Raw genomic sequence first — 12,389 nt, forward strand, 5'->3', positions numbered from 1 at the left:
GACAGACCCCCGCCGCGAACCGCATCAAAATCCTGCTCAACTCGTCCGCGAAGCTCAGCGTCCACGACGCCATGGCCGATCGCGCAGAGGTCGACGGCTTGCTCGGCCTCGCCTTTTTGAGCAACCGTAGGTATCGCCAGGCCGCGGAGCTCCTGCAGCGCTCGTCGGAGCTGATTGTTAAGGTTGCTGAGAAGGAGGCCAAGGTTGGAGGCGCTACTACAGACGCTCTCACTTGGGCTGCCGAGCTCAATCTGGTCTCGGCTCACGCTTATTTTGAACACATGTCCATGTCTAACGATGGCATCATCCGTCTGGTGCAGGTTGCCGCGTTTGCAAAGCCAGACTTGCCAGTACATAGAAGCAGCTCACCGCGCGATTCGCGCGATTTAACTGCCGAGTTTCTCGACCTTCGCACCGAGCTGCTCAGCATGCTGGAGGGCTTGCTGACGGCCCTCGTCAGGTTTTTGTCCGAGTCGAAGAGCCCGGCTGTCAAGATGGCTTCCGCAAAGATGATCGAGTTTGTCAGCGAGCAGCTCGGGTGCGCTATAGCTAGGCATATGTCGGCTATTCTTAACCAGGTCCTTCGCTCGTATCCTACCTGCGTCACGTTTGGAGCGAGGGAGCGTGCGGCCGCGGCTTCTTTTTCCTACGACTCTATGGAAGATTGCTTCGAGCGACTTATCGATATATGCTGCCGCTTGTTCCCTCTGACGGAGCATAGCGTTCTGCAAAACCTTTTCGATAACACTTTGATCCCCATTTTCCTGGATGGATTTCACGAGTCAGAGTACTTGTGTTACGATGTCGACGCAGAAGAGGCAGCTGACGAGCTCATGACCACGGCGGTTGCGCAATCCCTACGGGTCATCTATTTGGTCTTGAATATTTTAGGGTCCGACGCGCGCGTTCCGATGTCTCTCAACACGCGGATATTGAATATGTTAGTGGTGGAGAATGGCAACCCGCGCACCCCGCTTCTACTGCGACGTACTGCGCTGCATACTTGGGATGCGATATCAAAGTCGTTGCGGCAGTCTGCGCTGGGAAACACAGTCAAGGCCTTTGTAGATCATATCAAGGCGTTGCGCGACTACATTCCCAAACTCCTGGCAGACTTTCCGAGGCCGGACTTTGAGTATGCGGCATCAGAAGATGATGCTGAAGGAGAGGGGGATGAGGAAAACGGGGTTGTGCGAGAGGCCTCAGCCGTGGAGGTGGTCAAGGAGGAATATCTAGTGCCTGAGAATAGCAAAGTGCTGACTGAATTGATGAAGAAGCGAAAGCGACGAGTTGAAATCGTCGACCGCCACACTTTGGGCAGATTGCTCACTTTGATATATGAAATATGCAGCGCGCTCATGACAAGCGATGAAGAAGAAGAGCGCTATTTGGACGTCACAATCTCACTTCAGCAAACACTGGCGACAGCCATTGCGGACCTATTATTCAGCAGCCTGATTGACGTGAGCTTTCATGAGGCGGCCGCCAGTGGCAATGGCCCGCAGGATAGCAACAACTTGTACGAGTTTGGGGATATCAATACACAGCTGAAGGTGGTCGGAGAGGTTCTGGAGGAGCTTTTCGAGAGCTACTGGGCCGCGGTCAGCTTGCTACCCACTTCGGTTGCTGAAGACGTCGTGAAATCGGCGCCCATTCGTGCGGTGCTTGGATGGTGCGCAAGTCGAATGGTTCATTCTGCAGCGCCAAAGGGTATGCTCAAATTGCTTTGCGTGGCAGTGCGTGGGTTGCAACATGAGTCGAATAGGGCGATGTACAAACTGCCTGCTGTTCCCCCATCGCCACATGAAGTCACATTCATAGCCCTTCATCGCGCACACATGACCTGGTTTCCGCAATCCGCATACGAAGAGGCTTTCGATTTGATGGATATTCTCAACGAATCTGTCGCTGAAGACCTGATGGCAAAAGACCTGGCCCAATTGATTCAGGGTCTCGGTGACCAAGCAGAAAAGTTCCAAGCTCGCACAGAGACATCATTGGAGCTCATGGCATCCATTGTCTCATCTAGCGTTCCCAAGCGTCCCGACTTAGCGATGAGCTCCTTGCGCGCCTTGGTGGACCCGTCTCTAGGAAAGCAAAGAATAGCCAACGGGTTCCCCAGATCTAACAGAGCAAACACGGGGTCTTTTGGCAGAAGAATTCAACTCACGTCATCTACGCCAAAGGCCGACCCCATGTCGAATTCCTTGTACATTCATGTCGTTCTTGCGTCTTGCTTTGATGAATTTGATTCTCTCGGGCGAGCAGCCAGGCGACGAGGTGGCCCGAGTTACATGGGAGAGAAAATTGATGCGTTTGTTGAGCACGTTGCGCTCACGGTGAGGTGCTTGCATGCCTGTGCGCGTGCTCGGACACACCGAGAATACATCGGAGCTGTGCTTGGCGATATTTTTGGAACCTGCTTAGCTATGCAAGATCATGGGGATGGTCGTGTGCGTCTTGCGGGCTTTGAGATTTTTGCGGCCTCCTTGGATGTATTGTTTTTGGCTCAAAAGGCTATGGTTCTTGTTCCCGCACCACCCAACAACTCTGCTAGCGAAGCCAGTATACTTGGAGCTGCGTCGGGGGCACAAGGCGCTGCGGCAATCGGTGAGAATTCTAATGGTGTTATGGAGCTTTCCTCTTGTGGTCCCGAGAAGGAAGTGACTCCGGTACTCTCTCGCACACCATCTGAGGGATATGACTCAAATGGTATTTTGCAGCCCACAGTTACGAGACGCGACACGGAAAAAGAGGATGGAAGGGAAGCAAACGATAGCGAAGATTTGGACACTACCCGGGAAAGAAAGATGCAACAAATATTCGCCGATGGCGGTTCTTGTGCGTTTCAGAGTGAAGATCTACCGTCCTCTCAACTAGCATTTGAGGAGAGGGGTTGGCAGATGTTGTGTTCCTTTGTTAATTCGAGCCTAGGTATCGCCAAATATGTTGATTTCGTTGTTCAGCGCGCCTGTCTGGAGTATTTGAAGGGCTGCATGCTCAATGCTTTACGCGGACGATCAACTGGCGCAAGCGTGATTGGCTTTGAGCACATAGGACAAATGTGGGATGCTGTTAATCGCCTTATCGGATCCCCCTGGCGAACGCTCAATGCGTTAGCTCTCTGGGTTATCATTGCGATTCTTAATGTTGCTATCTATTCTACGACCATGGCAAGAGGAAGGGGGGCCGCACGCCAGAGGGGGGCGCAGCTGAATGAATTTCTTATTGGTCAAGTTTTTCCGCGGGCTGAGGCATTGTTGAAGAGCGGGATTCGCGAAACAAGGGTTTGGGGCATGCGTCTTTTGGAAGCATATCTGAGAGCAAGAGACTTAAACTCAAATGTTGCACAGAACGTCCCGAATCTACCAGGTCGTGTTTTGCGGTGCCTGGACAACTTAAAACATGACTGGGATGAGGACGTTCGTCAGCGGAGCCAGTCCCTTCTCGAGATACATTTCAGTTCGAACACCAAGAAATCCAATAATTCATTCACGCAGCAAGCCTCACACTTCATGTCCATGAAGAGGTATCAGAACGACGATTCATATGAGAACGCCAATTCAACCGGCCTTGAATTGTGGTTTCCACCACTTCCAAAGCAGATGCCCGCTTCACAAATGGATGTTTACTGCCGAACTCTAGAAGCATTTGCGAATGCTGAGATCGAAGGGGGAGAGGAGTACGATCTTATAGGATCTCTAGAGGAAAAAGAAGAAACAGAAGATGTGTACGAGGGAGAGTATGAGGACGAAGAGGACGGGTATGAATACGGTGAAGCGGAATCTGATGAAAGCGAAGAAGTGGAAGTCAATCCCGAACAGCAAGGGGAAGAGGATGTCACAGAGAGGGATGATGACTCTCAACTCGTTGAACAAGGCGACAGTGAGCCTGGTCCTCCTCTCCAAGAGGGCATATCTAGCAGTTTTGGATCCGATGGTTTTGGAGGCAGCGAAGGCAACGCAGACGAAGATTTAGATGGGTCAGACGAGCCGCTGCAAAATGCTGAATCAGCTCCTGGAATAAATCAATCAGCTAACCCTATCCTCGACATGGGAGATGCCCAGGAATGCAGCAAGGGCGAGCACCAAGAAGGCGAGGATGTTGAGGATGAAGACGATGTTGATGATCATGAGTTTTCAGCATTGGAGAGCCAAAGTCCTGCATCCTCCGCTGAACCGCCAGCTCTGGGTCAAGGGGATGATGACTTTGGTCCAGATGTCGTGCAACTAAAGGAAGGATGCGTCGAAGATGAGGACGGTGAAGAAGACGATGAAGTAGTTGATGTCACTGATGAAGAAGATGTGCTGGTTGATCTCGATACTGTGCAGTCTCCAGCAAGAAGAAATAGCTTTGCCTCCGACGCTCCGAAGCGCCACAGAAGTCGACCGAATCTTCCTCGACTGGGTTTGCCAGGGTCTAACCTGAACCCCGACTTGGACGAGGGTGTCCAGGTGCTCCGTAGAAAAGGTTCGTTCACGAGTCGTCCTTCTGCAGTCCTGTCGCTTGGGGAAGGGGACGCTCCGAAGCTTGCCCGTAGGAGGTCTCATGACCTTTCCGTGATGAATGCCGCTGGGGAACCTTACGCTCTGGATGATGAAACAGTGTCACCCCGCAGCACTGGCTCTCCCAGATCGGCTGGCCGCCGAGGCAATCGTTCTTCTGCAGCGCTGTTACGAGCAGCCGAAAGATCTGCTCTCTCGTCCCGAGCTACCGACGGAGGGCAGTACCGCCAGCTGGATAGCGGAGATTCAGATGGAAAAGAAAAAGAAGCTCGCTCTGAGAAGGAACCGGGTGATTTCGGACTTGTAGGGACACCGCGCATCGTACGGAGAAGATCACTGAAGACGCTGGCTATCGGACCTGATGAGTATGCGAAGCAAAGTGGGTCTGAGCATGGTCGAATGGGCAAAGATCAAGAAAAGGATGCTGCTGTAGGGAGCGCATTTCTCGGGCTGTCTCCAAAAGGTAATCGCATGCCAAGAGGAGTCAAGCTTGACGAGGACATTGATGAGGCGACAGATTCTCGGCGTCCACCAAGTCAGAGCCCTACCACAGACGGTGGGCGGGGCAAAGCGGGGGAAAGCGGGCAGAAGGGGTGGAGAGGAAATCGCCGGAGTCTGCCCAGGGCCCCTGCGTTTGTCAAGGGAGGTGGCCTGCAGCGACGGATGTCAGGAGGGCTATCTGGGCCGGATTCGAGACCAAGTGATAGTAGCGGGTCTGATGGTCCTGCCTCTGGGGGATCTGGAAGCTTGTCCAGCCCCTCACTGTCTGGCGGCAGTCGCAACAAACCGCTACGGCTGAGGGGGAACGCTAACAGGCCGCCAAGGCCCGTTGGTTTGTCTTTGGACCTTAACTCGGCGGAGCGGAGAGCTGATCGGTCTCACAGGTTTTCGAAGCGAGAGCCTGCGAAGCATGCTCGCGGAGATGATGACGACGGGTTTGACGCTGACCTTTTGGGAGATTTGGATCCTAGCCTGGAACTAGAAATGGATGATGAGTTTGCTAATCCTATGCGTGTTGGGACTCCAACGGCAGAAGCACTGAAAGGGCGTAACTCATTGGCTGATGATGCACCTACAAGCGGCTCTAGGAGGCACGGTTCGAACCGCAGCCTTCTCAATTCTTTGCACTACAAGGGTTTATTGGACCAAATATCTCCCACACAAGTCGAAGATGAGCCCGTGAGCGGAGGGTGGAGCGAGCCGATCAGCAAAGGTTCAGGTAAGAGTGGACTAGTGTCATCACGGAGAGAGTTCTGGGCTGCGGCTGACAAGAAGGATGACTCATCCCGTGATGAACCCACAAGCTCGTGATTCCATGACCCTGTGTGGGAGCGTGCAAGTGGTTTGTCGTCTACGAGCGCGATGTGGCAGAGACCGATGTAGAGGGTGTAGTACTAACCACAAAGACAGCAATAACTTGTAAACAAGCAATCGGTGAAGTAGTTAGTGAACGGATTACGAGTCGAGAATGATTTGGAGTGCCCTATCACCAGAAGTGTAGAGCGCTGTTTGTACAGTTTACCGTGGTCCTTGTCGAAGCGGCTTGAAGCGCGCTTGTCGCAACGGAGACTCGTCAAGGAAATGCACGAGTGCCTCATACCCGTTTACCCGGTGAAAGTTTTTCCCGCGGTATTTGGAAAGATTTGAAACCCACACAGAATTGCTGGAATTCTGTAAAATTCTTCTCTCCCCCACCCCAATAGATCCCCGACGTAAGCGAGGCTTGCCCCGTCCCCAACCGCCCTCATCTTGCATCGTAAGCGTCGGAAAGCGGACCGAACATTTCTCCCGCGGTCTCGGCGACGAGCGCTTGCATCTCGCACAACATGCCAGGGGCACAGCAGGAAAGCCTCGTCATTGAGAATGTGTCCAGACTGGATTACGACGCGCTCCGCCAAGCGATTCATGACGCAACCGTCGGCAAGTTCGACACCCCCGTGCAGCATCTTGCCATCTCTGAAATCCGCGCTTGCCGTTCCCTTGTTTCTGCCCCACTGAGTCTACATGCAGAGCGACCGCCAAAGCCGGAAGATCGAAACCGCATCGCAGGCTTGGCAGAGGTCACCATCACCATCGCCCCGGATCGCTTTGCAACGCCAACATCTAACAGGGGCTCCACTATTCGCCTCGGCGCCGACTTGGTCTCCGTATCCATTGCGCTGTCGGATGAGCTCCAGATTAATGAGCTTGACGCCGGCGTCCTGCTGTACGATGCCCGATCGCAAGCCACCCACAGGGCCGACCACGATGTCGTCGCTGCTGCCAAGGAACTATTCTATCTACGAAGAAGGGAGTCCGTCTTGTATTTGCAAGAAGTTGTACGCGCTGGGCTCATGGCCACACCGGACTCGGCGGAACAAGATGATGACAACATTGTCTCAGCGTTAACGAGGGAGCGTGACATACTCGTCGTGGAGCACAACGTTATTACAAACATACTCAAGCGATTATCTAAGGGATTCGAGCCAGCTAACATTCAGAATGGTCAGCGAAGGAATCGAATGGCACTGCAAACAGGCGAGGCTGCTCTTCTGGCCGAGACCTTATTCTTGCTTGGATATACAGTTCAGTTGTCCAGTGCAGAGGCAACCGGCGTGCGCTCCCTTTTAGATCAAGTGGACGCAATATTTGAAAGGATGTACGAAGCCGAAAAAGAGTCGGCCAAGGCCCACAAACCCGTGTCCCAGTTTGTTGTAGGCAGTCCCACCCCAGAGGAAAGCCCAAAGAAGTATCGTGCGAATGACTTGGATATCATGTCTCCTCGGTTGGTAGAAGTGGAAAGCGTTCGAAATTTGCTGCTTTTGGCATGGACTTGTGCCCTTGATCGCTCGAGATACCACGACATTTATGATCCCCGGACAGGAGTCCAAGGTGTCAATGCTCTGTTGAAGGACTTGTCATTTATTCCGCAAACGTGCAAAATTCCGAAGCTCGAAGACAAGGAGGGGGAGGACATGGTCGCAAATCTCTCAAGTGCTAGAGCAGCAGCTGAGCTATGCGGGTCTGTATTTAGATTAGCTGTGGCCGTCCCCGACGAGGACGAGGCGCTGTGGACTTCGTTACGTGTGAGTGCCTATGGTGGAGCTCTTTCTTTCCTGTCGCACGAGCTCGCACCGTGGATCGGAGTAAGGGCAGGATCGTTGAGCCCTGACGCTGATCTCTATTCAGATGTCCTCGAAGATTTGGCGCTAGATATCGCCGAGGCGCCTCAACTTGTGGCCTCTTTGATCAATTTCACCCAGAATGCAGTGATTTCGGCCGCTACAGAAACCGCGTACGCTTCTGTAGACGACCGAAGCATCTCGAGCCCAACCGCGAATAGGAATTCTGACGGCCCATTCGCTCATCAAACCGATCTCGCGGGGAGCACCAGTGCCTTTCGCAGGGCGAGCTTCGGACGGCCTCCCTCAGGTCTTGGAACAGGAAGCAAGCCGCCAAGACCGCCTAGTCGCAATATGAGGCCTCCCTCAATGCCTTTGAGCGGTGGGCGTCTAAATTCGCCACCCCCAACCTTCTCGATGGATGGGTTGGTGGTGCCTTCAAATGCGAACGACGCTGCCAAACCGGATGTCGGAGCCAAAGAAAACTTGGTAGCGTCCCTTGCGCATTTTGTTGCAGAAGCAATATCACTTGCGCCATCAAAACTAAACACAGACTCGATCGCCGGTGGATCGCGATACTGGTCCGGCATAGCGGCATCAAGTGCAGGGTTGATGCACCAAATTGGGGATGCAGTCATAGACCTATGGGATGCGTCCATGAGAAACCCGTACGCACCTGGAGGTGTTGGTGAAGCATTTCGACATGCTCTGGATAGCTTTCTTCACCTGCTGGCTTGTACTGCTCGAAAGGAGGGTTCGCCTTCTCATGCTGCTGCAGCACTCCGATTTCTTCGAGACTCGGGGCAATCTGCAGTCTCTCTTGAACGAGGCTTCGATGCCATGACGTATTTCCACAACGAACTCAACTCTCCCTCATTGTCACGTGACCTGAAGATTGACGATGCCGACGTGGAAACCCTTCACGGAATGATACAAGTGATCGCCAATGCCGCTGAAACACTTCGTCCCCATGGTGGAGTCGTGCATCTGTTGGGGGATTCTGGAAAGGATTTGGCACAACAGATGGCCACTCTTGCGATTGATGATATCCCGCCCTCGCTAAAGGCGACTCTGTTGAAGGCACTTTCCGGGTTAGACAATCGCCGAGCAAATTCGTATTTCTTAGAAACTGTTGCTAATGACAAGGCAAGCCTTCTTCGTCGTTTTCTGAGGGAAACAGAAGCTCAAACAGGAGCTTATGACATGACGATACAGATTTTGAACATGACCGCTGAATGTGTTCAATGGAGCGACGATGAGTTTCCGGATATTGCCGTAGAATCTATCACGCGATGGTTTGCAATTGAGGAGGTTCTGACGTTTTGGAGCAGGCGAAAATATTGCTTTGAGGCACATCGATGGCGTCTTGTGCGTGCCGCAGCCAGTCTCATATTTGACGTGATTCACAGAAACCCTACGAGTGAATGCTCATTTCGGATTCTCGCTGGGCTACTGACCTCTGCTCCGGGCACGGGAGCGGCGTCCTACGCGCTCAAAGCTCTTCTATACACTTCTGCTCTAATGCGTGCAGGTGATGAGAAGAAGGGACCTTTGGAATTCTTGCGTTTTAGCGAAAGGCAGCAGAGCCTCTATCATGTCACTGGTCGGGATTCATTGATTCATGCAGCCGAGCACGGCCTTGGCGAGGCTTACCGCGAGATGCAGATGGCTGCTCAAACTGCAGCACGGATGATCTCATTAGTCCTTTCAGTTCCCCCCGGTCGAATCTCAGTCCCAGGCAGTGTCGTTGCACCAGCATCAGAACTTCTCCTCAGCGAAGTGAAGGCAATCTCTTGTGCAACATCATTGGTATTTGCGATAGACGGATTTGTGCCCTCTATTGCCAAGGCCGGGTTTGCACCCTCAGTTTGTGCAGCAATTCTGGGTATGCTTGCAAAGGCAGCCCAAGAGTCATCCCATATTGCCGGAATTCTAGCAAGAGATGCTCCTGGGAGTCCAGGTTCAGCTGCTCAATTCAGAACTTCACTGGCAAACATAATTGCTCGTTCACCTACTGACGCATCAGAAATCGATCACATGGGTGAAGCTCAAGGTGACGAAGAAGAAATATCCAGACCTCACCAAGACGCGCCTATAATGCATTCGGCGCTACGGATTGTAGAAGCCAGTCTAGGAATGGACGGGGGTGGCGCGCCGGGCCTATTTCTACTGGGTTTGCGACTTGACTCTTCGGGTTTGTTTTCATCAGCGGAATACGGGGTTCTTGGGGCTCTTGTCGAACTGGTAGCAGGAGCGCATGATGCAAACGGTCGAGTAGATGATAAGTCAAGGTCCACGGCAGCAACTTTCCTAGAGCGATTGGCCGCGAACACAGTTCGGAGAACCTCGCTGGCAGTTTTGGAGCACCTTCGGTTGATTGCTCAACCGTATGATTCAAACGTTCGTGGCGGGGGCTTTGCTGATGAAATGTTGTTCCGTGTTCTTGAGGCTGCCGGGACGTACGAATCGGCAGGTGCGGCGAGCAAAGTGGACTGGCCAGCACTCGGAGAGTTGCTCACAGCATGCTTGAGTTTGGGAGCTCTTCAAGTAAGGCTCTTTCAAAAGTATGAGGTTGAAACGTGTATCTCTCGGGCAGGCATGATGCGCGATGCGATCGAAAATGGAAGCGTGAGTGATGTTGCCCTTCTTCCTTCACCAATCGATCTTTTGAATCTTTTGGCATTAATAGGTGGATCAGGTGAAATGCAAGTTGCGGTTGAAGGGCTGCGAACGTGGTGCCATCTTCTGATAACAAGGCTCGGAGTACATCCACCAAACAGCGGATACTCGTCTGTACCCGTTCTCTTTGAGCTGACGCATGTGTTACTGGGAGCTTTGTCAGGAACTGAAAGCGGTAGTGACCTGGTGGCACTGATAAAGAAGGATGGAGGAGAGATGGCAGCGTCAATTAGCTTGCTATGCATATCTCGCATGCGTGACTGTGACAATCCTCATGAGCCAGGATCCGAAGAATATATAGGGGATGTGCAGTGCACGTCGCTGCTGACTTGCGTGGTTCGGGCTCTTTCTGGAGTGGTAGGAATTGGGACGAACGCATCTCGTGCTCGGACGTCATTGTATGCAGCGCTTTTGGTGTGTGCGTCGTTGGCCAAAACACGAGTGTCCGATGATGCAATCGGGAGAGCATTTGGTGGTCGGTATGGTCCCCGTCAGACAAGCGGGACTGAAGCAGTTATCGCTGCTGCATGTGCCGACGCGGAATCTGGACCAACGGCGGCATCAAAAGCGGCAGCGATGTCAGCGGCATCAATGATAGCAATATTAGATCCGGCGAGAGCACTTGGTGCGCTTGGGGCACAGAATCGACTACGACGAGTGATTGAAGGGTCTCTAGGCGACGAGAAGGCGCGGAAACTGATTTCTCGTGCGTGTTCCGAGGAACTGTTTGTTTCTGGTACAGATGAGGGAGATTTGACGCAAGAACGAGCCGCTGTGGTTGTGGGCGAGGCTGCGATCGCACTGATCCATGCGGTTGCTTCTGGCGGTCATGGTGCACGACTGATAGCGGATTCATCAGTGATCGAATCGGCGGGTTCATTGCTACCGTATCTAGGGTCGGGGGAGTTGATAGACTTGCGGGACACAGAGAACGAGTTGGTGAACCGCGGTGCAAGTGGTGAGGTAGACGAGCGAGATGGGGGGGATGCGATGGACAGGAGTGAGGAGGAAGGTGGGAATGCAATGGATGTTTACGAGAAGCGGAAGAATGTTGAGGAAGGGGACAAGCGGATGGAAATGATTGGATCGGTGACTACGGGAATAGCTGCCGCGATGTGTTGCGCGAATATGACGGTGGTTGATGCAACGATGGCTGCTCTTGACGGGGCATGCAATGTATATTGCGAAGTGCTCCGAGCGGGGAGATTCACGAGCAAGCATGACTTGAAAACTATAGGCAGTCTAGGGGTGATTCTGTCTCGAATCCCGTACGAGATGATAGCGAGATCGGGAAGCGTGGTGCAGCTTCGCACGAGTCTTGCATCGGTGCTGGGTGGTATCATTCCAGGTGTGCCCAAGGGAAAGCAAGTGGGAAGCACAGTGTCTGAGTTTGGAGGCGGGTACAAGACAAGACGAGGGCGGAGTGAAAAGGAGATGCGAAGAATGCAGATATTGCATCCGGAAGGCGGAACACTGTTTGAAAGGGATTTGATCATGGGACGGGCGGCATGTGCTGAAAATGTGATAGCAGCGTTGCGATATCCTGGGGGTTTGATGTCGGTGTTTGTATTTGACGGGCATCTAGGGGATCGCGGACGAGTGGAAAGGCAAGCTGTGGGTGGGAGTAGAATGCGGTCTACTGGGAAGGGTGGCGGGGTAGCAGGACGGTTGTCGGAAGTGGTGCGGATCTGTCAAGCTGCGATCAACGAGACGAAGCGGTGCGCCGAGGAGTGTGGGCAAATGGAACGGCGGATCGCGGGGGAGGAAGGGAGGTCGATGTCGTCGCGGCAGATAAGCCAAGTGGCTGGGTTCTGCAGCGAGGAGTTCGGGATAGGGGCGGAGCAACTCAACGGACGCACGGTGTTGGAGTGCCTGCGGAAGGCGAGCGCGGTGACGCGCGAGCACGCGGACCGGTGCATAGGGATCTTCGAGGGTGGGTTGTTTATTCTGCGCGAGTTTGTGCGGACGGCGCGCGAGACCGTGCGGGCCAGCGCGTCGCTCTCGCGGAGGCTGGACACGTCCGACGACAGGCCCGGCGGTGGGATGAGTGCCGGCGAGGCGGAGAGGCTGGTCGGGGAGGCTCGCGTGGTGGTGGTGCCGATGT

At 53.5% G+C, this 12,389-nt stretch overlaps 2 protein-coding genes; both read left to right on the plus strand.

Moving 5' to 3' along the window:
* Positions 1–428: 428 nt before the first annotated feature.
* Positions 429–5,971, plus strand: CHC_T00006778001 (hypothetical protein). XM_005709972.1 is given in 2 exon segments: positions 429–5,816; positions 5,817–5,971. 1 exon segment carries the CDS (start codon positions 429–431, stop codon positions 5,814–5,816), a length of 5,388 nt encoding a protein of 1,795 aa, XP_005710029.1. The 3' UTR covers positions 5,817–5,971.
* Positions 5,972–10,309: 4,338 nt separating this feature from the next.
* The window catches only part of CHC_T00006779001 (hypothetical protein), a 3,873-nt gene continuing 1,793 nt past the window's right edge, over positions 10,310–12,389 (plus strand). The window contains exon 1 of the mRNA XM_005709973.1: positions 10,310–12,389. This exon is cut by the window's right edge and continues 1,793 nt beyond it. Within this exon, the coding sequence (XP_005710030.1) occupies positions 10,310–12,389 (2,080 nt within the window).

This window comes from Chondrus crispus, genomic scaffold, assembly GCF_000350225.1.
Source record: "Chondrus crispus Stackhouse genomic scaffold, scaffold_50, whole genome shotgun sequence".
Classification (NCBI taxonomy): Eukaryota; Rhodophyta; class Florideophyceae; order Gigartinales; family Gigartinaceae; genus Chondrus; species Chondrus crispus.